This window comes from Lepidochelys olivacea (genome assembly GCF_965140295.1).
Source record: "Lepidochelys olivacea isolate rLepOli2 genome assembly, chromosome: 3".
NCBI classification, from domain to species: domain Eukaryota; kingdom Metazoa; phylum Chordata; order Testudines; family Cheloniidae; genus Lepidochelys; species Lepidochelys olivacea.
This window is the reverse complement of record NC_140413.1, coordinates 148869718-148894603: the sequence shown is the minus strand read 5'-3', so window position 1 is coordinate 148894603 and position 24886 is coordinate 148869718. Positions and strand designations below refer to the sequence as shown.

Sequence of the window (24886 nt, the reverse complement as noted above, 5' to 3'; positions counted from 1 at the left end):
AGCAAGCATCTCAGAGAGGTGATTAAGAAAAAACAGAAAGCATACAGGGAGTGGAAGAAGGGAGGGATCAGCAAGGAAAGCTACCTTATTGAGGTCAGAACATGTAGGGATAAAGTGAGACAGGCTAAAAGTCAAGTAGAGTTGGACCTTGCAAAGGGAATTAAAACCAATAGTAAAAGATTCTATAGCCATATAAATAAGAAGAAAACAAAGAAAGAAGTAGTGGGACCGCTAAACACTGAGGATGGAGTGGAGGTCAAGGATAATCTAGGCATGGCCCAATATCTAAACAAATACTTTGCCTCAGTCTTTAATAAGACTAAAGAGGATCTTAGGGATAATGGTAGCATGACAAATGGGAATGAGGATATGGAGGTAGATATTACCATATCTGAGGTAGAAGCGAAACTCAGACAGCTTAGTGGGACTAAATCGGGGGGCCCAGATAATCTTCATCCAAGAATATTAAAGGAATTGGCACATGAAATTGCAAGCCCATTAGCAAGAATTTTTAATGAATCCGTAAGCTCAGGGGTTGTACTGTATGATTGGAGAATTGCTAACATAGTTCCTATTTTTAAGAAAGGGGGGGAAAAAAAGTGATCCGGGCAACTATAGGCCTGTTAGTTTGACATCTGTAATATGCAAGGTCTTGGAAAAAATTTTGAAGGAGAAGGTAGTTAAGGACATTGAAGTCAATGGTAAATGGGACAAAATACAACATGGTTTTACAAAAGGTAGATTGTGCCAAACCAACCTGAGAAAGTAACAGTTTTTTTAGACAAAGGAAACACAGTGGATCTAATTTACCTAGATTTCAGTAAGGCGTTTGATACCATGCCAAATGGGGAATTATTATTTAAATTGGAGAAGATGGGGATCAATAGGAAAATTGAAAGGTGGATAAGGAATTGGTTAAAGGGGAGACTACAACGGGTCCTACTGAAAGGTGAACTGTCAGGCTGGAGGAGGTTACCAGTGGAGTTCCTCAAGGATCGGTTTTGGGACCAATCTTATTTAATCTTTTTATTACTGACCTTGGCACAAAAAGTGGGAGTGTGCTAATAAAGTTTGCGGATGATACAAAGCTGGGAGGTATTGCCAATTTAGAGAAGGACAGGGATATCCTACAGGAGGATCTGGATGACCTTGTAAACTGGAGTAATAGTAATAGGATGAAATTTAATAGTGAGAAGTGTAAGGTCATGCATTTAGGGATTAATAACAAGAATTTTAGTTATAAGCTGGGGATGCATCAATTAGAAGTAACGGAGGAGGAGAAGGACCTTGGAGTATTGGTTGATCATAGGATGACTATGAGCTGCCAATGTGATATGGCTGTGAAAAAAGCTAATGCGGTCTTGGGATGCATCAGGAGAGGTATTTCCAGTAGGGATAAGGAGGTTTTAGTACCATTATACAAGGCACTGGTGAGACCTCACCTGGAATAGTGTGTGCAGTTCTGGTCTCCCATGTTTAAGAAGGATGAATTCAAACTGGAACAGGTACAGAGAAGGGTTACTAGGATGATCCGAGGAATGGAAAACTTGTCTTATGAAAGGAGACTCAAGGAGCTTGGCTTGTTTAGCCTAACTAAAAGAAGGTTGAAGGGAGATATGATTGCTCTCTATAAATATATCAGCGGGATAAATACCAGAAAGGGAGAGGAATTATTTAAGCTCAGTACCAATGTGGACACAAGAACAAATGGATATAAACTGGCTGCCAGGAAGTTTAGACTTGAAATTAGATGAAGGTTTCTAACCATCAGAGGAGTGAAGTTTTGGAATAGCCTTCCAAGGGAAGCAGTGGGGACAAAAGATCTATCTGGCTTTAAGATTAAACTCGATAAGTTTATGGAGGAGATGATATTATGGGATAACATAGTTTTGGTAATTAAATATTCATGTTAAATAGGCCCAATGGCCTGTGATGGGATATTAGATGGGGTGGGATCTGAGTTACCCAGGAAAGAATTTTCTGTAGTATCTGGCTGGTGAATCTTGTCCATATGCTCAGGGGTTAGCTGATTGCCATATTTGGGGTCGGGAAGGAATTTTCCTCGAGGGCAAATTGGAAGAGGCCCTGGAGGTTTTTCGCCTTTCTCTGTAGCATGGGGCACGGGTCACTTGCTGGAGGATTCTCTGCTCCTTGAAGTCTTTAAACCACGATTTGAGGACTTCAATAGCTCAGACATAGGTGAGAGGTTTTTCGCAGGAGTGGTGGGTGAAATTCTGTGGCCTGCGTTGAGCAGGAGGTCAGACTAGATGATCATAATGGTCCCTTGTGACCTAAATATCTATGAATCTATTTAAAAAATAAAGCCAAAAACCCCACAACCAAACAAAAAAATCTGTACTAGAAATAGAAAGGAAGGGAACCAGACAAGAATGCACAGTTAAAAGATAAGGCAACCAAAAATGCAGAATAAGTTAATGCCAGTGGGATTAGGGGGATATAGATACAAATACATCTGGAGGAAAATAAATACTTGTGAGAAAGTAGGCCCACTAATGATGAGGGGGTTGAAAGCCAGAATGATTCTAATATGGCTGAACTACTCACATGTATCCATAACAAGAAAAATAAGGAAAAGAAGTTTGAATAATTGGGTAGTGATGACAATCCTGTGAATAAGCTTTTGCAAAAAAGTAGGTAAGGAAATTCTTAGAGACATTGACTTATACACACACACCAGCATGCCAGGATCACATGCAACCCTCCAGGGTCTTGAATTTGCTAATGGAGCAGTTGGTTTGTTAGCTGTTATTTTTGAGAAGGCATAAAAAACTGGGGAGGTACCAAAGGATTTGAAAATAATGAATGAGTTACTAAACATCCGAGAAATGGAAGTATGGTCCTGGCAATTGCTCTTTGGGAAGTCTAACCTCTATTCCTAGTTATATAACAAACAAAGGGGGAGAACCACACTCAGCACTCACCGGATAATGGAACTTAGAATAGAATATCAGGGTTGGAAGGGACCTCAGGAGATCATCTAGTCCAACCCCCTGCTCAAAGCAGGAGCAACAAGTAGTGTTGAGGGGTTATGAAGAATCATGCCAAACGAAAACTTATTCCGAGCAGGTGACACAATAAGTGGGAGATTTAAACTTCAATAAAATATTTGATTGTGTCTAGTGAAATATTGTAGAAATTAAATTGGCTAGGATGGGAGCATTTTCAATGGATTGAACACACAATGAGCAGAGTGCAATAAGAAATGATTGCGAGAAGTGTCCAGTGGCTGGTCTGGTCTTTGTAATTATCTAGAAGAATCAGGAAATAGTATCATTTGCAAATTTATCATTCTAAATTGGGAGGAGTTGCAAACACCAAGGATAGAAAAATACTATCCATAATGGGGATCAGATTTTTTCATAAGAATATAAGAGCAGCCATACTGGGTCCATTTAGCCCAGTGTCCTGTCTTCCAACAGTGACCAATGCCAGGTGCCCCAGAGGGAATGAACAGAACAGGTAATCTTCAAGTAACCTATCCCCGGTCACCCATTCCCAGCTTCTAGCAAATAGAGGCTAGGGACACCATCCTGGCTAATAGCCACTCATGGACCTATCCTCCATGAACTTACCTAGTTCATAGTGCTGCCCACACTTTAATGCAAAGATTGTCTTGAAGGAACTCTTCTCCAGTTCATTATTGCAGAATATATAACTACAGCAATTGCTTACACAGAAAAGTAACATTAGGAAAGAATGTAATGTGGTTTTAGTTTTTTAATGTGACTCTGAACAACTGGAAACAAGGAGCCAGCACCAACTAGCTTTCATCAGATCACCAGCAAGTGTTTCATGGACCAAAGTTTAAGAGCCTTGAGAAATTAAAAATCAGTAGACTTCTAATGTCCTCAGCACTGTAGTCTGTGGGTATTGGAAAGAGAGCCAGGAAATAACAAAAAGAAGAGGAGTACTAGTGGCACCTTAGAGACTAACCAATTTATTTGAGCATAAGCTTTCATGAGCTACAGCTCACTTCATCGGATGCATTCAGTGGAAATAACAAAGATTCAGCCTATCAAATGCAGCAATAAAATGGGGTTTTAGAGTTTAAGAGCAGAAGGGACCACTAGGATTATCTAGTTTCATCTCCTGTATAGCACAGGCCACCAGTACCCCCAGCACCCACACTCTAACCCAAGTCTAGATAGGTAGTAATCCAAAACACTTCGATCACTAAGGGAGGGGGACAAACATGTATTGTCAGCAAGGGGTAGAACAAGGAGCAGTGAGACCTCATTAAGCAGAGGGAAATTTAAGATGAATATTAGGAATCACTTTCTAGTGCTCTCTGTGGTAGGAGGTTCTGCCACTGGTGGGAATAAAAGGGCTTCTTGGAAGCACAGAGGTAGTTGTAGGTAAGTCCATTGTGCTGTTTGTGGCTTTAGAGCCTGAGAGCAGAGTTCTAGTATCAGAGTTGACTGTAGGTCCCATCACTGGATGAAAGGTATGATCCTCTTTTAAGATTTTGGCTGTAATTCAGCTCGGCTGGTCAGTGTGCTTGTAGTTGAGCTATTCAGTTTGCCCCATACTAGCATTCAGTTTGGCCCTTAGATGCTGATCTTCTGGAAGGAGGTGAAAACTAAACACCAGGGGAGCTCACCTTGTTTTAAGAAGCGTGGCTGGAATCTCAGGAGCCATCGTATGAAAGTTTGCATTCGTGGTCTCAGGAAGCAGGCTGGGAAATGTAGGCCGCCATGGCAGTCATTTTGGCCTTTGAACTTAGATTATATAACCAGTTCTCTTGCTGCAAATCAAAGGAGAGGCTGGAGAAAGAGATAAAGGGGATGGTGTGGATTGGAAAATCAGAGCAGTTGCGGATCATGACAAATCCACAGCTGGAGGTGTGCCTTACTCCAGTGGGACTGATTGGAGTTGTGAAAAGTAACTTGAGTTCTATTGTAAATAGTCTCTTTTTTCAGTATGTCTCTTATGTGTCTAGACTTTGTATCAGTCATGGTTTTTCAAATTTTGAAGTGTTTGGGTGGAATAAATGTTTCTTTCGCCCCCAGAAAAATCTCAGTTATGCTTCCTAGCCAAAGCAGTAGTGAGTGCTTGAGAAATAAAGAATTTGAATTTTTTAACAGTGAGGGTAATTAACCATTGGAATGATTTACCAAGGGTTCTGGTGGATTTTCCATCACTGGGAATTTTGAAATCAATACTGAATGTTTTTTCTAAAAGAGAGATTCTAGTTCAAACAGGAATTATTTCAGGGAAGTCTTGTGGCCTCTGTTATTTGAAGTCTTTTTAAATCATGATTTGAGGATTTCAGTAACTCAGCCAGAGGTTAGGGGTCTGTTACGGGGGTGGGTGAGATTCTGTGGCCAGCGGTGTGCAGGAGGTCAGACTAGATGATCATGATGGTCTCTTCTGGCCTTACAGTTTAGGGATATATGAAATACCACTCAGCTGTAAAGCAAAGGAAAGCATGTGAGCCCCATTGCTGGGGGCACACACAATTGGACTGGATAAAGCACTATAATACAGGGGAGTCTTCCATTAGTCCCTGGGAGGGATGGAAGAGATGACCTCAGGACTACTACTTCTCTAACAACTCTGATAGTGGAGCCCGAGGCAGTGGTACAATGCGTGATTTTAGTTTTGGTGTCAGATAAACAGATTCTTAATGAATCAGAAAATGGTATTGCGGGCAGTGGCAGGTCAAGCTTCCATCTGGCCTCCTTGCCAGTGTTCCTCAACCCTACCCTGGAGGGGGACAGCCTCCATTGATCATTTATTCCTTGGATTCTACTGAGGTTCCCTGCAATTGGGCCAGTTAGTGCCAATTATGATAGTGGTTTATGTGATGGGTAGAGCCCTGCAAATTCGCGGATATTCGCAGACCAGTTTTGCAGATCAGCTGCGGATACAGATTTTGTTTGTAAAGCCCTGCAAATCTGCAGATATCCCCTTTATATCCATGAACCATTTTTGTGGATCAGATGCAGATACAAATTTTGTGTTCGCACAGGGCTCTAGTGATGCAGACACTTCTCCACTAGGAAATTTGACTGACACCCTAGTTCATTTCACCAAGGTCACCTAATAGCCATTAGAGATGAAAACCAATTTCAGTTACTATCAACCTTAGGCTAGATTAGAACCGGCAACCTAGAAGTCTCAGCCCCCAAATATACCTGATATATAATGCCTGGAGAATGGTATAAAGCTCTCAGGAATAATAGAAGAAAGAAAACTGATTCTTATGTATCTCAAAGTAACAACCGGCAGATATGTCTGGTACAGACCCATACTTGTTTTGTTGTACAAACAGAACTGTTCTCAGAGTGAATTAAGATTTTCATGAAATGTGCATAACTAGCAATCAGTCTTAGTTCTCAAGGGTGTTGCAGTTATTGGGTCTGTGCTGCATTTCAGCAGGCCACCCAATGAAGGGAATGCACTGTTCAAACTTGGTTTTATATTTTTTATCTAGTTTATCCACCCTTTGTAGGGAAAAGTAAAATTGTATTTCCTTTTTCCCCTTCTCTGCTTTGAATACCATTAGTCTGAGCAGGCAGTAAATGTCATTGTACTTTGGCAGCACACAGGGGAGACCGAACTGCAGCCTTTGCCTATTAGCCCCAGATTAATTCCGTCCAAATTGTTTTCATCAGATGCTACAGATTACAGGGGTGGGAATCTGGGTCCAACCTCTCCTGAGAGCTGTCCAGTGATTAAAGCAAATCTGTGGTTACAGTCTTGGCTGCCCACTAGCACAGAAAGTTAATTTCATGGAACGTGACAGCAACATGTAACCTTGCCAGACTTCTTTTCTTCTTTAACCCCCTTACGTTTTTGTTCAGCTTTTCTCCCCATCCTCCCAAAACTGGCTGTCTCTGTCCGACCTCTTCTTAGGGGTGAGATGCATCTGGGTAAGAATTCTGGGAGAGGCACCTAGCACGTTACACTTAGGACCCTTCTGAAGTCATCGTAAGATTCTCGCCAGTGTGCAGCACTTCAAGCCAAATGATCTTGAGCATAATTTGTAAGGCAGAAAGGGTGGGACGTAGATTTCAGTAAAGAAATAACCGTCACAAGAGAGAAGCTGATTGGTGCTGACAGCATTGGGCAGAGATAACACTGGGGCATGGGCTCTCCTGATTGGCAGCGCAATAGATAAAGAGCATCCATCTCCCCCTGCCCTTTTTTCTTTCTTTGCATGGAAACGTTTGATATCAGCCCGGTGACCCCACAGGGCGTGGTGGTAATGTGAGAAGGCCCTTGGACCAAACGCACCCTACCTGAACCCTTCTTCTCCCTTTGGGAAGTGAGCTCTTTCAGTATTGGGTGGGGGAGCCAAGGTGTTGGCAACATGGAGAACTGGATAGCTGAAAGAGCTGGGGAAAGGGATGTGGAGTCTCATTCTGGGTCAGTCGATCAAATCCAGCTCACATCAGCAGTGACCAAAAGTCATTGCCCTTTGACTGTTTGGCAGATCTCAGTCCAATTTCCACCAATCCAGCTGACAGTTATTAGCCCTCTTGTAGTGGCCTCAGTGCCAAGGCCAGAGATTGGTTGGGACATGGACACTGAGCTTTCCTTTTGTCCTTAGGTGGTCTCTCCGGATGTTGTCCCTGTTGTCTGGATAAATCATCGCTCCACAGTTATTGGTCAGGCCCCTTGTATCAGCATTAAGTTGCCTAAATGTTTAATTTTAAAAGGGACTGAATCTGAAAAAAAGGGTTAGAATGGAGCCAGAGAACAGGAATTGTAGATGAGGAGGAGTCAGTGGCAGGCACCTTGAATAGTCTGGCACAAGTGCCCTTATGTAGTAAAGAAAGTGCGACTGAAAAAAGCTCTAGACTCAGTTTCTGTTGGTGTCAGCAGGGCTTGTGAGAGGGTCTAGCATGAGCAATAGCTCCCAGAACACAGTGCTACAGTCCATTTATTTCAGAATCAAGTCTCTCCAATACCGTAGTGATGGGTGTGGGATATAAACCTTGGTAGCTGGATATCCTGGCTTTTGCATTGGCTCAGCCAATAGCAGAGGTCTAGTTTGCCTGCACCAGTAGGTATGGGGGTGTGTATTGTGCTTGTCCATCTAGCCCTGATTTCTCTCAGGCTGGGCATGGGGAATGCCTACTGACAGGTCTTTTCCAGGCTGCGAGCCGCATGCACACGTGCCTTCCATCCAAAATATGGAAATATTTACAGCAGCAACAGAGAAATAAACTCCCAACTAGCATGGTGACTCTGGCAGTGGGAAACTTCCAGCAGATTGGGAAAAACAAGCCAAGCATTTCCAGTGGACTCTTGGGATAACATGATATCAGCATGTGAAAGGGGTGTGTCTGCATTGGTCTGAGCGGTGTGCTGGAATTTGTTGTGCTGCGTGTGGAAATGGAAAACATATCTGAATGCTGGGCTGTGCTCTTTGCACAGCTAATGGACCCCAGTGCAGCAGCTGCCGCTGCTGTGTCTAAAGTTCCGTCATCGCAGTTATGTGGTGTTACCAGATCCGGAAGATACACCACTTAAATTGTGTTTTATAAATAATGCTTTGCACTTCTGTAGCTTTTAATCTGAAAGGTCAACAGCAGTGAAGTCTACAAAGATCTCTGAACTCTGTCTGAACACACAACCTGCTTGCTCTCAGTGCTCTCTGGTAACAAGACTTCCTTTCCTTGACGTTGCTCTAACAGTCCCTCCTAATGTGCACGCAGCCAAAGGGCTGAAGGTTTGTTCTATTAGGACTTAGCCGGTAACAGTACAGCTCTCTTATGAGGCGCTTATTGCTGACAAAATCTACTAGATTTTGGACTAATCCCCCTTTGGGCACCCCAAAGGGACATGACAGAAGCTTCACCTTGGGAAATTGGATAAAGAATTGAGGAATAGACAGTAGAGGACAATCCTGCACTCAGTTTATAGGGGAAAACCTAGATGTGGCCTAATGTGTGAGTGCTGACATCTGTGTACGCAGATACTGATGAGCTAAAAATCAGCTCTCCACTCAGTCAAAAACATTGTGTAAAATTATATCTTCCTGCATGTTTTGTAAAACTGTATCTTTGTATATCTAGATGTTCGACAGATTATATTAGGTACGTAGTCTGAAAACGGCAGCAAATGGTGAGATGGCAAAAATGGCAGATGACACAATGATTTACATTAATTAGTCTATAAAAGGCTGTGAACTTCAGAGGACTTAACAAAGCTAAGCCAATAGGCTACACTAGTGGTTCTCAAACTTTTGTACTGGTGACCTTTCACGTAGCAAGCCTCTGAGTGCGACCCCCCCTTATAAATTAAAAACACATTTTTATATATTTAACACCATTATAAATGCTGGAGGTGAGGCACAGGGTTTGGGGTGGAGGCTGACAGTTCGCAACCCCCCCCCCCCCCATGTAATAACTTTGCGACCTCCTGAGGGGTCCCAACCCCCAGTTTGAGAACCTCTGGGCTACACAATGGCAGGTGAAATTCATTGCTGACAAAATGCCAGGTAATATACACGAAGGAATAATTTTGAACTTCTCATACGTTGCACTGGGGCAGTGTCAGCACCTAAGAATTGTAGCTGTTGGTGCAGCTCTGGCACTGATTTTTCTACCTTCTTTCCTTGCTTCCTTAGGATGTCTTATTGCTGAGTCAGTTCATCCGTTCTGATGGAGGGATGCTGCCCCGTAGGATCACAGGTCTTTGTCTGGAGGAGCATAAGAAGGTTGCAGTGTGCATACAAATGGCTCACCGAGCAGGTAATGAGTCCTCTCTGGGAGCAAGCTCCTGACCCCTTTATTTAGTAGTAACCACTTTGGGGAGCGAACACACCTTCCTCCCTCCGCACCACCGCAGCCACCAGAATAACAGCTGCCAGTGAGCTCTTATTGTTTTGGGACCCCTTACTACCAAGTGCCCAAAGCCCTTCGGTAAAACCTGGCCATCATTCTACCAACCTCCAAAAGGGTGATGAAACGCTACCCAGTGGCCCTAAAGAATTTTGAGTCTTCTTCCTTCCACCTAAACTATGAGTCATTAGTAGTCACAGCAGTATAAGAAAAATCCAAGTCAGTGAAAGGAACTCCTGACGACAAAGAGCCCAAAACATTGGATCTGTTCAGGCAAAAAGCCTGTTGTTGGCTTCACTGCAACTACATATGGCAAACTACCAGGCATAATTTGCCAAAAACAATTTCCTGACTTGGAAGAGAGTGATCCATTTTTGCCCAAATTGCTTCAAGACACTAAGAAGGAGCTGAAGGAAATTATACAAGAAGGCCAGATGGTTGCCAGGAGAGCTCTGCAGGTGGTGGCCACACAGGCCTTGGACATAGCCACAAGGTTGATGGCTACGTTTGTGATCAGGAGACTAACCTCATGGCTATCATCCTGGAGGGTACCAAGATAAGTGTAGGATACCATTCAAGATCTCCCATTTGAGGAAATGGAGCTCTTCAGTTCGAGGACTAGGCACTACCTCCCTAAAGGAATCAGGCCACCCTGGGATTCCAGAGGATTTACACACCATTCACCAGTAGGAATTCCTACAGATAACCCCAACAAAGGTAGTGGGCTCACCTTTACTCCCAGAGCAGACAACCGGACTTCCAACAATAGAAATGTTCACAGTACCAGTGAAGGTGCCCTTCATCTACCTCCTCCAGCATCCACTCCTCCTCCTCAGTCCAATAGCAAATTTGATGGGAATGTCATGGGCCATATCAGAATCGATCAGGTGCTGGCAACTACTTTCAGGAGCCAGCTTGCCCCACTTTGTTAGTCTTGGTCTGATATCACCTTGGACAAATGAGTGCTGGGAACCATGTCCGTGGTTATCCCACTCACTTCCCCATCCCTCTTCAGGGACCTATCTCATGAGAGCCTATTACTGAAAGAAGTGGTGTTGGTTTATCTAGGCACCATAGAAGAAGTTCCATGGGAGTACAGGGGTAGAGGCTTCTACTTGCAGTGCATCTTTATCACAAAGAGGGAAGGGACAGCTGATCCTTGTCCTAGACCTGAAGAGACTGAACAAATACATATGTTATCTCAGATTCCGGATGGTAACGCTTGCCGCCATCACTGGCTGCTGTACCTTTCCCACTGAATATCAAGGCTCACTCCACCAGAGCTTAAATTACTTGTTTTGCCTGCTTCAGACATGTGTCAATGTCAGAGATCTCATGTAGAGTAATCCACTTGACCTTTGTCAAGCGCTGTGCCTTGGACTTAGCGGCTAGGTCAGATGCCAAGTTCAGGAGAGCAGCACTAGAATTATTGTTGCAGCTGGAACTCTATGGAGGCAGTGTTGCCTAGTGGATACAGTAACGAACTGGGATTCAGGAAGCTGGGGTTCTATTCCCACTGGCGTACTGGGTGACCTTGGGCAAGTTGTGTCACCTCTCTCTGTTTCAGTTCCCCCTTCTGTAAAATGGGGAAAAACCCTTTTGTAAAGCACTGTGAAATCTACTGATGAAATGCCATAAGTATATATATTTTATTTCGACCATCCATAGGAGATACGTCTTGCCTGCAGTGGGCTCCACATTGACACGTTCTCAAAAAAAGAGTGGTTATTTACCCTACAGTAATAGTGGTTCTTCGAGATGATGTAGCCAGCGTGGGTCCCACAACTGCCCCTCCAAGCCTGTTCTTAGGAGTTCTCAGCTACTGTGGGTTTTGAATTGCAAGGGAACTGAACATGTAGTCCGTGGGATCCAGTAAGTAACTATTCTTTCATGTCTCAGTGATCTTTGAGATGGAACAAAGCAATAATTTGTGCATAGCAGCACACACAAGTGTTCAGGACAGGAAGTGAATGTAATGTTTGGCATATAGCCCCACTCATCTGAGGATTTCAAATTAATTTACAGAGATGGGAAAGTGACTTGCCCAAGGTCACACAGCAAGGTGTCAGTCAGGAATGGATCCCAGGTCCCCTGCGTGGTTCCTTGCTCTAGCCATTATGCCTGCTTTCCCATGCTATATCCAAATTAAAATGCAGAGAGAATTCAAAGAGGCAGATTGTAATCCTTGTGCTGGAATTTGGCTAGATGTCAGTGCCCTTTGTTTGATAAACAGCACCATGGGCTCTTTAGTGACCACAAGTGGTCAAGTCTTCAGTTATATGTTTCATCTCAAATACAACACCTCCAGCCGTACTGCACCCCTGCCTGTGTTAGGGCATTGGATCAATAGTGACTCAACAGGAAGAACACCTCTTTGATTTTAGCCCCTTGGGCTCTCTCCAGAGATCTCCTATCCAAATACGGTCTGCTTATCTTATGAGTTGTAATGGGATCTCAGAGTGGTATAACTGTAGCTATTAGCAAGGGAACAATGCAAAATCTCACATCTTTCCTTTTCCATCTCAGGTTTGCTGCCAAACCACAGGCCACTGCTTCCTGAAGGGCATGTTTCCAAGAAACCCAAGCTCAACAGGTAAATAGTCTTCTCTTGCCTTTAAGGGGTCTGGAGGTGGGAGGGCATTTCTGCCTCCAAACAAGCCTAAGGCAGTGAAGTCAGCCTGGATTCAGGACCTGTAACGAGTGAGGTTCTATCACTGTGCTCTGGCCTGCCAATGCTTCAAGGCACTCCACAATTAACCATACCTGATCCAAGCCATCCACACAGAGTTTAGAAACTGCTGGACACATAAGATACGTTCTCCTTCCCTCAAATCCATCGGCTTCCCCATAATTGGCAATAATACAGGGAAGATACTGCAGTGAGGACTGCTGGTACAAATCCCTGAGCTAGGTAGGATGCAGAGAAGCCCACGGTGGGCAATAACAGTGGATGGAGGAGGGCAGGCAGAAGGAGCTTGTTACAGGCATGCTGCACTCTTTGCCCTTTCCGTGTTTTCCCCTTTTGACTGTAGTTTGTCATTCACCCTCAGCTTGCCCGTCCTGTGTAACAAGCTCTCTTCTCTTCCTTCTTCTCCCCCCGCCCAGCCCCCTGGCCTTTGATGGGAGAATTGAAAACCCCCTGTCACCTCTTGTGCCTCGCTCACTGTTGGGAGGTGCTAATCCCCTGTTTATGACCTCACACTCTGTTTCCATGGAGATGTCAGAGCGGTTTATGAACCTTCATTAGAGAGTTGTGGGGTTACCAGAGGCCATGGGCCTGTTGCTGGGAGAGCTTAGACTCCAAATCTCAGGGTGGCTTGAGACTCCTGGGGTTTGGGCCTGGCTTTATAGCTGAGACTTGGTGGGCAGCTCTTTGGGGTTTGCAGGCCACTGGGGGTGTGCCTATACTGTAGTTAAAAATCCCCAGCTGGCGCATGACAGCTGACTCGGGCTAAGGGGCTGTTTCATTGTGGTGTAGACATTCAGGCTTGGGCTGGAGCCCGGGCGCTAAGACCCTGCGAGGTGGGAGGGTCCCAGAGCTCAAGCTGCAGCCCAAGCCCATATGTCTGTACCGCAATTAAACAGCTGAGCCCCACGAGCCTGAGTCAGCTGGCACGGGCCAGCTGCAGGTGTCTAATTGCAGTGTAGACATACCCACGCTGTGCTGTCAGCAGGGATCATATTGTGTGCATTCAGGGTCTCCACAGTGGGAGACTTTATAGGATACGGCCCCAGGCTCCTCAGATATTGGGCTCTGAAATAATACTTCACATTTCCATATCTTAAACCCCTTTATCCAGCACATCTAGGGTGGAGTGCAGCGATTGTTTATCACACACAGCAACTCTGCCCAGCTGGTTAGGACAGGAAATGGAGAATCCTAGAACTCACTGCAGGGACCAAGGCTCCAGGGCTAGCACCCTGACTTCTGCTAATTATGCTGTGGGCTCTTCAGTTGGGTACCTCCATATACATCTGGCAGCACAGCACCCCTGAGAACCAAGCTTGGGACTTGGTATCTGAGTGTTCTCTACTGGATCACTATCGCTTCACTCTGCAGTACCCTTGTTTCCTCTCAGTGGGAGGAGAAAGGTATCAGAGCTGGGACTGTGATTGAGTTAGAGAAGGCAGGGAACAGAGCTGGGCCGCAGCAGGCTGGGATTTGAGAGGGAGCTGGCAGTTTGTGAAGGAGGCAGGATTGGGGTTGAGAGATCAGCCTGGTGATTGGGGAAGATGGGGATGAAGCTGAGGGAGGCAGGCCAGCTGGGGGACTGCAATGAGGGCATTTCAGGAATGCTGCTTAGATATTGTCTCCTCTAACTGCTGGAGGTAAAAAGCTCTGCATTTTTGGAGCCTTGCCATGTCTCGGCTGCTGCAGCACTGTGAGAGCTTTGGCCCCATGCCTACTCCCACCTGTGCCTCCCACATTGCTCTCTGGAACAGCAGCCAGCACTGCACAGGGCAAAAAACTTTAACCACTTCCTTCCTCCTGCCCAAATCACCACCTCCCTTTCCCTTCATGGTACACAGCAGTGTCAAAAGATGGGCTTGTGGTTAAGATGCTGTACTGGGACTTGGGAGACCAGGATTCAGTCCCAGGCTCAACCACGGGCTCCCTGCATGACTTTGGACAACTCATTTAATTTCTCTGCCTTGATTTCCCCACATCTGTGAAGTTCCTTAAATATCCACAAGTATGTAAGTGGTGCTCCGATCCTGTGGCGATGGGGGACCTAAGATCCTGTCCATAGTGAGTTAGGTGGCCGGGACCTTTGAGCAAACTCACGCACCTCCATTCAGTGCAGTGAGAGTTGAGGAGTTTTTACCAGTTTCCCCACAAAGCCTTTAAGGTGTAACATTAGGACCCCTCAGGTCATCTGACTTGTCACTTTGCTGCCTTTGAGCCTATTGGATTTCAAACTGCCAACTTGGGGAGGGGTCAGTTGTGCTTTGAGAGGGGCCTGAGACTGGGTGGAGGAGGTCACTGCAGTGAGAGGCAGAGCAGAAGGGTCTGGCCTCTCTCAGCAGACACTGTCTCACACAGCTCAATGGTGTATTTACCAGTTCCCCAAGAGCAGTAGCCCCCACTCCCATCTTCCCCTGTGGGGACTGCTGTGTTGAGTGCTCTGGTCCTTACTAGCACAGCCTCCTGGCTTCTCCAGGTGCCTCCCTACTTGAATGAGATCCTGTAGTTTCCTTTGGCATTGCTGCTATAGCCTTGGAGACATCCGTGGGGATTTGCTGAGGGGTGTCCTTGCAAAAAGTTTCTAAAGAGACCCCAACAGGAGCTGCAGTGACACCAGGCAACTTTTCTGTCCAGTTATTAAAGCCCTGCAGTTCCTCTTCCAAGGAGAGGGAAACAAGTGAACGAGTTCCAGGAATCTTAAAACCAGCCTATGTAGCCACTGAACTCAACCAGCTCTTCCTGTAGTGCTGGCTGTCTCTCCCTGCCCACCCCTCCCAGTGCGACTGCTGTGTGAATGGTGTTAAAAACAACATTCTCCCTGCCTGTCACTCCTGCAGCATATTGACTGTGCTATTGAAATGCTTTCAGCTGGGCATGGCTGGCCTCTTAGCACTACATGGGACAGCCAGGAAGGCAGAGCACCTTGCATTACTCTGCAATGACCTCCCCCTCTGGCTAGAGGGGGATCACTTGCTGGGCTCTGTAGAGAGTCTTTCTGGCCTTTAGCTGAAGGAAGATGGCAGGTGGATGGGACCTGGAAGACATGAGGAAATAAAGCCAAGAGGAAGGGAGGTGAGGAGTGATGCGATGCCTAACTCCTGGGGGGTACCAGGGCTGCAGACTTTTGGAGAAGAACAGCTTGCTCAGATGCCTAGCTATGTCAAGCTCTCCCTGATTCTCATCCCCTTCCCACCACATGGTTGCCCTGTTGCAGGTCATTTCCCCTCATCCCCCTTCCCCTGAAACACACACTTCTGTCTCAGGAACTTGCATATGGTAGTTCCTTCTGTGGATCTTCTGAACAGGAGGCAGGACGATAGGGATGCAGAGCTTTGTGGTTCTGTGGGGAGTGAAGTTTCCTCTCTATGGGGCAGATAGTAGTTTGCCTTAAGCTGAGGGACAGTGTGTCTATATTAGCATCTTATCTGCAGGTATATGTGCTCACCCCCCTCTGCTCCTGAAATTCCTCTCCTCGCTCCCCTGTGCTGAAAGATAAGCAGCCCATTCAGCCACCTCTTGTCTGTCTGGCTCTTTGCCCTAGACAAAAGAGCTGGGAAGAGACTATCTAGCTCTGGACATGGCCACCAGAGAGCTCCATAAGAGGGTGTCAGGGAAGATGACCTGGGCTCATGTGTGAGGAGGGGAAAAGTTATCTTGAGCTGGATGTGAAGGTGTTTGGTGCTTTGAACCTCTTCTCAAACAGCCAGTGTAGGTCATCTTGAGGCTTAGACTGAATAAGTGCTCTCATTGGCTGCTGGACTGACAGGCTCAGGACTGCTGCCTGAGATGAGAAGGTTGGTGTTAGATTCCCATCCACCTTCCCTAGGGTCAGAAGAGATTCACTATTCGTAGTAGACCTACCTCTGGCAGGTCATTAAGTCAAAAACAAGGCAACCTTGCTGATCAGCATAACAATGGTTTCATTCCATCCCCATGGACCTTTCTGCTCCCCAAGTAGGAGTCACAGCCCAACATCTTTGCTAAAAGTTGGACTGAGGCTCTAAATCCTATTTCCAAGGACTTGAGCTTCAGTGTGTGACTGGCAGGAATCAGGCAAATGGCTTCATTTGGGGGAAGCAGAGGAGGTTTAACGCATAGCTCCTTCCAGAGTCCCATCAGTGCTGCTCAGAGCAGCATCAGCTGGAGGAACCAATGTAAGACTCCCTTGTTTCTCCCTCCCTTCCCTGAAGTGAGCTACTACATCGAGGCCCTGGCCAAGTGGCTCCATGGAGCCTCTCAAAGGGCTGTTCATTAAAGGACTTTCCCATGAAAAGCCAGCTGCACAAACAATCCCAACAGACAGTCTTTGTTCCTGAGGCATCTGCAGCTCCTTCTTTCCTTACCTGCTGAGATGGCGTGGAAGACCAGCTCTTGGGATGGGTTGTAGGGTTCCTGAGGCAACGAGCAAAGGACAGTTTATTGGGTACTTGTCAGACTCTGGCTTCTCACAAACTAACTTTGGGGACTGCACAGCAGCAGCCCCTGAACTTTTCCTCTGCTACACTTAAGGTCATCTCACAAAGGATGTTCTGTCTCCCAACATGCTGTGCCCAAATTCCACTAGTCCTGTCAATTTAAGTGACCCTGTTTCATAGCGCAGGGTTTGCCTTCTGATCTTATCTGGGTGATCGCTCTGACTGTGCTTGCCGAGTGCCACTGTAAGGAATGGTTTCAGAGTAACAGCCGTGTTAGTCTGTATTCGCAAAAAGAAAAGGAGGACTTGTGGCACCTTAGAGACTAACCAATTTATTAGAGCATGAGCTTTCGTGAGCTACAGCTCACTTCCTCAGATGCATATCGTGGAAACTGCAGCAGGCTTTATATATACACAGAGAATATGAAACATTCATATTCTCTGTGTATATATAAAGCCTGCTGCAGTTTCCACGATATGCATCTGAGGAAGTGAGCTGTAGCTCACGAAAGCTCATGCTCTAATAAATTGGTTAGTCTCTAAGGTGCCACAAGTCCTCCTTTTCTTTTTACTGTAAGGAATGCAGTCAAGCAAGATGACCTCTGTTGTAGGGCAGTGGGAGTTGCTGCCCAACCACTGGCCTCTTGGCCCAGTGAGTCTAACTTGTGTGTTGAGCACCCAGCGACCCCGGTCTGCCTTGTCCCCTTTGTCCCTCCATAAAATGTTTCACAAGTATGCTCCCTGCACATACATGGTGCCGTGTCTCTCATATCAGTTGTTCTTCAGGGAAACAAAAGCCCTGTTTCCTCTTGACTGTGAAGGGGTCCCATCGTGTTACCTGATGCGTGAACCTCTCCTCACTGGTCCCTTCCCTGAAGTGTGATAAGAGTCCCTCCCTGATCTGAGCTCTTTTTTCCATCAGGTCACTTGCAGCATCCCCGTTTCCCACTCAAGGTGCTCCCAGTAATGTGGTTGGCCCTAACTGTTCCCATTCTTGCTGCCCTCATTTTGTGTGTGGCAGGGCAAGCACTGAGGATTGGATCATTGGGAAATGGTAAGAACATAAGAATGGCCATACTGGGTCAGACCAAAGGTCCATCCAGCCCAGTATCCTGTCTGCCGACCTTGGCCAATGCCCGGTGCCCCAGGGGGAGTGAACCTAACCGGTAATGATCAAGTGATCTCTTTCCTGCCATCCATCTCCACTCTCTGACAAACAGACGCTAGGGACACCTTTCCTTACCCGCACCCCCTGGTTTGTTTTCGGTTACACACGCTACCCTGCATAAGAAGGAGTCTGCATTCAGGATTGGAAGAGCCCTCTGTGCTTTAACACTAAGGAGGCATTTGAGAAGTGACAGTAGTAGAAGCAGGTCTAGTGCAAGAGTGTGATACACCTACTGAGGCTGTGATAGCTTGTGGTTAGCAGCTGAGCCGGAGAGAGGAGATCCGGGTCTAAGCAGCACTCTTGGCTGAATGTGGTCTCCTCCCTGTTGTCAGGATACTGCCCAGGTGAGAGACCTCTCACTGTATTTCTCATATCCCCTTTGCTTCCTGTTTGCTACTGTTCTTGACAGTAGTAGCTTGTTAGTGCCATCTGTTAGCTGTTTTACCAGCTGAGGGCCTATTGTAGCAATACTGTTGTTGGGTATCCACGTTTTGGTGGCCAGCGTGTAACAGGGTGTGTTAGCTGTTGTGCCCCTTCTCAACGCACATTGGAGAGATGCCTCTGCCCATGGTATCATGTTTGTAGAAACTGGATGTAGAAAAGCCTTCGATTCCACCTCTTGGCAATGCAGAATTGTTCCCTACAGGGCACTTTCTAGTGTTTTGCCCAGTTTAGGGCTTCTGCCGCCTCCTTGAGATGATTCCACAGGCTACGGAGATGATCCCTCACTGTCAGGGATTGTTCCCTGATCTTCAGCCTGCATTTTTCTTTTCTTAATTTCATCACATTACACCTAGTTATGCCTCTCTTATGCTTTCACCGAGTATGTGCTGAGCAGTTACATGCCACAGCAACACAATCTTTTCAACGGCCAGCTTGAGAGAGTGGGATTTTGTGAGGCTTTTCCAGTACGATGTGCAACTTCAGTCTGCATTCAAAAATTCCAGAGCCGTGTGTGCAGGCCACACACACCAGAACAATCTGGGAAGCTGTCATGAGCAGCTGCAGATCAAACCGCCCTCCTTGCTTTCAAGATCAGAAACCGCACTAATTTGGCAGCTTCCTTTCTAGTATCTAAGTTGTTAGAGGCCAAGTGTGGGAGATCGCTGTTCTGAGCTCAGTGGCCATCCCAGAGGCAGAGTCTGGAGTCACTTTTATGTGGATGCTGCACGGGATGCTCATTTGGTCAGGACCAAAATATTGGTTAAAGCAAAACTCCATGAAATCATTCCTTCCATAAACTATTACAGGGATTATAGTTGTGAATGTAGGTCGTAGCTTCTCAGGGCCTGCTCTCTGCCAGTGGGAGATGCTGTGGAATTATGGGGTAGAAGCGCTGGATTTGGAGAGCTCACAACTACTCCATTTCCACCTTCCTGCCAGAAGGAGGCATTATAAGGCTTGGAGTCAGAGTATTGGGTGCAGATAGCTCCCAGTTTATTCTTCCCTAGTCTTAGCCCTTCTTTGTCCCTTGGAGAAAGGAGAAGTTACACTGGGTTAGGTAAGAAGGAGATTACTTAGTAGCAACTGGCTGCTAAACTCCTAGAAGGAAGTTTTCGCTGGGATTAGTGTCTCCTGCTGACACACCTTTCCACTTGCTGGGAGCTGTTATCCGCACTTAACTTATGTGGCATGTGGCTTCTCACCTGCATTGAAAGCCTGTAGCCCTGTTTCCTATTAATTCAAAAACAAAGAACCAGAGCAGCCTCAGGTGAGTGGAAGCTAAGAGGCATCCTGGGAAGGGGGCGTGGCAAGGAGGAGGCAACCCTGCCAGCACTTTGATAGAGGGTTTCCTGCATAGGCTCAAGCCCTCTGCTCTTAATCCAGACAAGAGCCAGATTGAAAAAAGTTCAGTCAGGGTTCAGAAGTTCAGCCTTGAGCTGCACCAGGATGGCTCCTGCACGCAGGTCCACAGCTGCCCCATGTGCAAGTCATTTCCCTCACCCTAGCACACTCCTTAGTGTTAGCAGCAGTGTCTGGATAATGTAACTTGTAGGCTCTTCCCTCTCACAAAGTGAACCCTGGAACCTGACTTCAACGTGCCATAGAAATTTGGGATGGCCCAGGGTACTCCAAAGACCACAGGTGACCAACTGCAGCTGTTTTTATACTTCTCATTCTTGCCACTACCCAGCAGGGTTGAAAATAGCTTTGCATGCTGCTCACTCCCACCATACGTTGTTACATAGTGGTGATTGTGACGCGGGGCTAGCCGCATGCACCTCTCCCAAACCTCGTTCCCCAGGACTGGTAGCCATGGCCCCCTTTGGCACCCGTGTGGCTAAAAGTTTGTGAATACTCTTAGAATGCAGAATGCTTTGTCCATCCATACTCCAAGGCACATCAGGCTCTAAGCTCTGCCCTGGCAGCACCGATATGCTTAAGAAAATGCGACTGTGTGAAGTGTAGGAGAAAGCAAAGACCCCTCTACAATGGACCCTAGTGCTTGGATACAATGGTAATGGGAGATAAGGAAACTTGAGAGGAATGGGATGCACAAATTATCAAACGAAGCAGTGTGCTTGGAAACCAGAATTAGCCTGAAAACTCCAGGTGCTGGACAGGTTCCATGGCCTTCCTCTCTGTGTTCCTTCCAGATAGAAAGTGAGTGCATTCTAGCATCAAACAGTGGGAAGAAGGGGTTAGGCAGAGAGTAGGAAAGGTGCTTTGCAGCAGAGTGGCAGGTCTTGGGCCTCAGGGCGATGCTTGCTTTTTGCCATTGCAGGATCATCAAAGTAAAAGGCAGCAAGCAAAATAGGTCAAAATTGAGTTTTGGACAAAGCAAGCATTAGAAACAGTAAAAGCAAACTATGCTCCAGGAAGGGAGAGCGTCCAAATGTCTGTTTCAACTAAAAATGAAAAGCCCCAGCCTGCTGTCCCCAAAGGAAGCCAAAGGGCTGGAGCAGAGGGTTGGATTAGACCTGCTCAAAGGAGAAATAACAAAAGCTCTAAAAACAGGCCATTACTAAATCCTTTTTCCTATGCCGATTTGGGGTGAGCGCTTCCAGCGCCCACATGGAAACAGACCAGGGATTTCTTAAAGCCACTGGCTGTCTAAACGTGCACACAGCATTGATGTATATCTCCAACATTCACTGTGCTTCCCTCTTCTAGTGAGATCATTTGTTATCACGGGAGCTCTTTCCCGTAAGTGGATGGTCATGTGACCAAAACTGCACTTGGCACATTGTGATGCATTGAAACAATTTTGGATTTTCCTCCTCTTTCCCTGTAGTTAAGTTCCTCTCCATCGGAGCTCACTGTAGGTGCATGGCTGCAGTTCAGATGAAATGTAAAAATAAGGACCCTGTCCCCTTGTGCTCATTAAAGATCCCATAGAACTTCTCCCAAAAGATATAGCATTAACCCCAGTTTCTGGCCAAATTCCAAATTGGTCATTGCTTTTGGTCTCTCTAAATCCTGCCTGCATTTTCAGTTGAATATGGGAGTCTCCTTCACTTCCTGTCCTAAAGACTCCATTAATGCACCAGTATAAGGGTACGTCTACACTACCCGCCGGATTAGCGGGTAGTGATCGATCTATCAGGGATCAATAAATCGATCCCCGATCGCTCTGCCGTCGACTCCTGTACTTCACTGCGGTGAGAAGCGGAAGCGGAGTTGACGGGTTAGCAGCGGCAGTCAACCCTGCGCCATGAGGACACGAGGTAATTCGACCTAAGATACGTCGACTTCAGCTACGCTATTCTCCTAGCTGAAGTTGTGTATCTTAGGTCGATTTCCCCCTCCCCCCCCCAGTGTAGACCAGGCCTAAGATTAACCATAGAAAGGGACTGATACAATGTATGCAGATGAGAACAAGTGAGTTGATTCTGTGATGTGCAACTCGCCTCCCATTCTCACCCCCTTCCTGTAGTCTCCTCTGGACATGTTCATGTCTGCTCTAGTTGTAAGCTCCTGGACGAAAAGCCTAAATCTCTTTATTTGTCTGTAAAGCAGCTGAGAGGCAACTTTGTTTCAGTAGCAGAGATCTTTAGACACAATTTGTTTGTAAAGTTCTTCGGGATCCTTGAGGAAGAAAAGTGCTGGCAAAATGTGTACTGTTTTCGTATAGTCCATAACCACCCAGCACTGTGAGATTTATTTTACAGTTCCCAAGCATGTAGTAAATGCCTTGCTATACATATAAATTGCACATGGCCTCTGCCCAAAGCACTTAACCTTTAAATTCACACATGATGCAAATAAGAGGTAACAAAACCTTTTGTTTGTTTGTTTTGCTGGGGTGGGGGGAACAGATTGGGGATCATACTAAGATCACATGATTACTCAGCAGAGATGGCAAACAACATTGTTGGACAAAAAGCTTACCAGGCTGTTACAAATTTTAATTTGTCCAAGTGTGGTTTACATCAGAGTTTTGCTTCAGATCTTGCCTGACAAAACTTATTTCTTCAAGGACTTCTATTCCCTCCCTACCAGTAGCAAAAGATTTGAAGGGCAACAAAACTCCAGGCTTCCCAGACATGGAATTAGATCCCTGCTAGCTGACACTGGGCATGAAATTCCATCTTGTGTTCAAGGCCAGATGTAAAGTTCAATGGTAAAAATCCAGTGTAGTCCGTTAAATCACTAGGAGTTGCTCTTGTGATATATTTGCAGTTGTAATTCCACTCCCAGCGCTTTTTGCATTGCAAGTTCTGGTTTCCTGCACCAGCATGTTGGAACACAGTTATACAAGCACATCACAACTAATGTGTGTGTGTGTGATTAATTGGTCAGAATCCCAGGAGAAATAGCTGCCTACCTAATGAAAATAGACTAACATCTTTGGAGACTTTCAACTGAGTTGGGCCTGCCTTATTCAGGCTGGCTGTGGAGCTGGTATCTTCCCAATAAGATGGCACCGGGGGGGTGGGGGGTGAATTTAGAGTTGGCTTTTGATACAGTAAGGAACTGGATGCTCAAACTGGGTCAGATGGATAACTTGCCAGGAGCCTGCACCTACACAGAATGGAGCTCATGGCAGTTGCCATTGTCTTCCATACAGAGGTACAGCCTATGAGTCCCAGGATGCAGTGTTCCCTTTCAGTGATCCTTCTTGATCCAGTGGGGAGTTTTGCTTACTGTGTCCTCTGGTGTTCATAGTCCTTGCCTCTGTAACAAAAAGGTGGCAGTGGCCACCCCTGATTTAGCCAAAGCCTTTTCTCAGTTATCAGTCTCAAATTTGAGGTGCTTTTCTGCTTCTGTTTTTACAGGTATCTTACCCGCTGGTCAGTCAAATCTGCTAAGCCCATCTGGAAGAGGGGTCCTAAGTGGTGCAGAGTCCCCTTCCGTGTTGGACACCCCTTGCTGATGGATAACATCAACTATGGGCAGAAGCCTGTTTATTTAAATCACTGAGGCACAGCGGAACTTGCACAGCCAATGGATCACAGTTCTTCAGGCCACTCTGCCCTTGTTCTGAGTTTCTCAGCCCCAGCGACACCCTGATTCCAAGCATCTCTCCTTTTAGCATTCTGCATGGTCTCCAGCGAGCAAGCAACCATCTGCTCCTTTGGGGGCATGCAGGATTCGTCATCATTGCCTTCCTGTGCAGTTAGAACAAGGGGTGACATTTGATTATCATTTAAAAGCAGGAAAGGATCGGATCATGTGTTCGTGACGACCCAAGGGGGTTTTTGCAGCAGGAAGCTTTAGAAGGAGAATACCTCTCAGATCTGATTTGTCACTGGCCCAAGCCCTACAACCTTTGACTCTGAAGAAAAGTTCTCTTCTCCCTACTACCACATCAGGAGTGATGGAAATTGTGTTAATCAGTGCTGAAGTGGAATATTTGTGTAGTGTGTAATGACTTTAGTCTGAGGCAGAAAACACATGCCAGTGGCAGGCAGGCATTTGGCATGATGACTGTGTCTCACTGTGTGCCTGTTAGCATTATTTACTGGCTCACTGTAACTCCTGTTCCTGACAAATACAAAACACATTGACATCCTTGGTCTTTCTTCTCCTTCCGTGTAAACTTGCTGAGAGCCACTCTTGTCAAGGTTGCAGCTGCTGCCTGGAACAGTGTGTGGTTGGAGCTTATACATCATTGTCTGTCCTGTAGCTCTGTTCCTGTACCGTTCATACACACAGCTGGCTTTCACCTTAGTGAGCAATCCTACTTCCAAAATGTTAGGTATGGGCCTGATGCAAAAGCAAGATTAAATTTACTAGGGTTCATTGCTGCTATGTCTCCCTCTATCCAACATACCTCTGAGGCGCCAGGCTGTGTAGCCCTTTTTTATTATCTTCTGTTGTGCTGGTGAGTGCTGTGTTAGCTTAGGCAGGACCGTCTGTTACCATCTACCACCATGGACAAGAGAAGTGAGGGAGAGTCAATGACCTGTGTTGTGTAGGGGTCAGACTAGATGACCAAAATGATCCTTTTGGGCTTGAGTCTGTGAAAAGGAAGCTCTAGATTCAGGCCAGGCGGAGTGCAAGATGCCTGGATCCTTGGCTTTAGGGAAGATGTAAGTGTTGACTCTAAGTGTGTTGAATCCTTAGGTAAAATCTCTAGCTGAGCCTCTCAGAAAATGGAGGCTAGGAGCTCTATCACCATATTCTGTCCCTTTCCGCTCTCTTTGAACGATCGCTACTCACATTGTGTCTAGAATAAACACACTTCCATGGCATCTTTTCTATGGCGGGTAACCCAAATCAGCCATCAATGTGATAGTGGGAGAATGACTGGGTGAGACAAGTGCAGTGGTACGCCATGTGGACCCTGAATGGCAGAACCTGAGAGCACAGTATTTACCAGCGCAACAGACTGACTCTTGTACAGTTGGGTCTTTCAC

General features: G+C 46.1%; 1 protein-coding gene across 1 annotated transcript in view; it reads left to right on the top strand.

Annotated features, from left to right (window-relative positions):
* MRPS18A (mitochondrial ribosomal protein S18A) overlaps positions 1–24041 on the top strand; it is a 30488-nt gene extending 6447 nt beyond the window's left edge. The window contains exons 4-6 of the mRNA XM_084623756.1: positions 9602–9725; positions 12342–12408; positions 23303–24041. Coding sequence (XP_084479882.1) covers positions 9602–9725; positions 12342–12408; positions 23303–23447 — 336 coding nt within the window. The 3' untranslated portion in view covers positions 23448–24041. The remainder of the gene's footprint in view (positions 1–9601; positions 9726–12341; positions 12409–23302) is intronic.
* Positions 24042–24886: the final 845 nt, after the last annotated feature.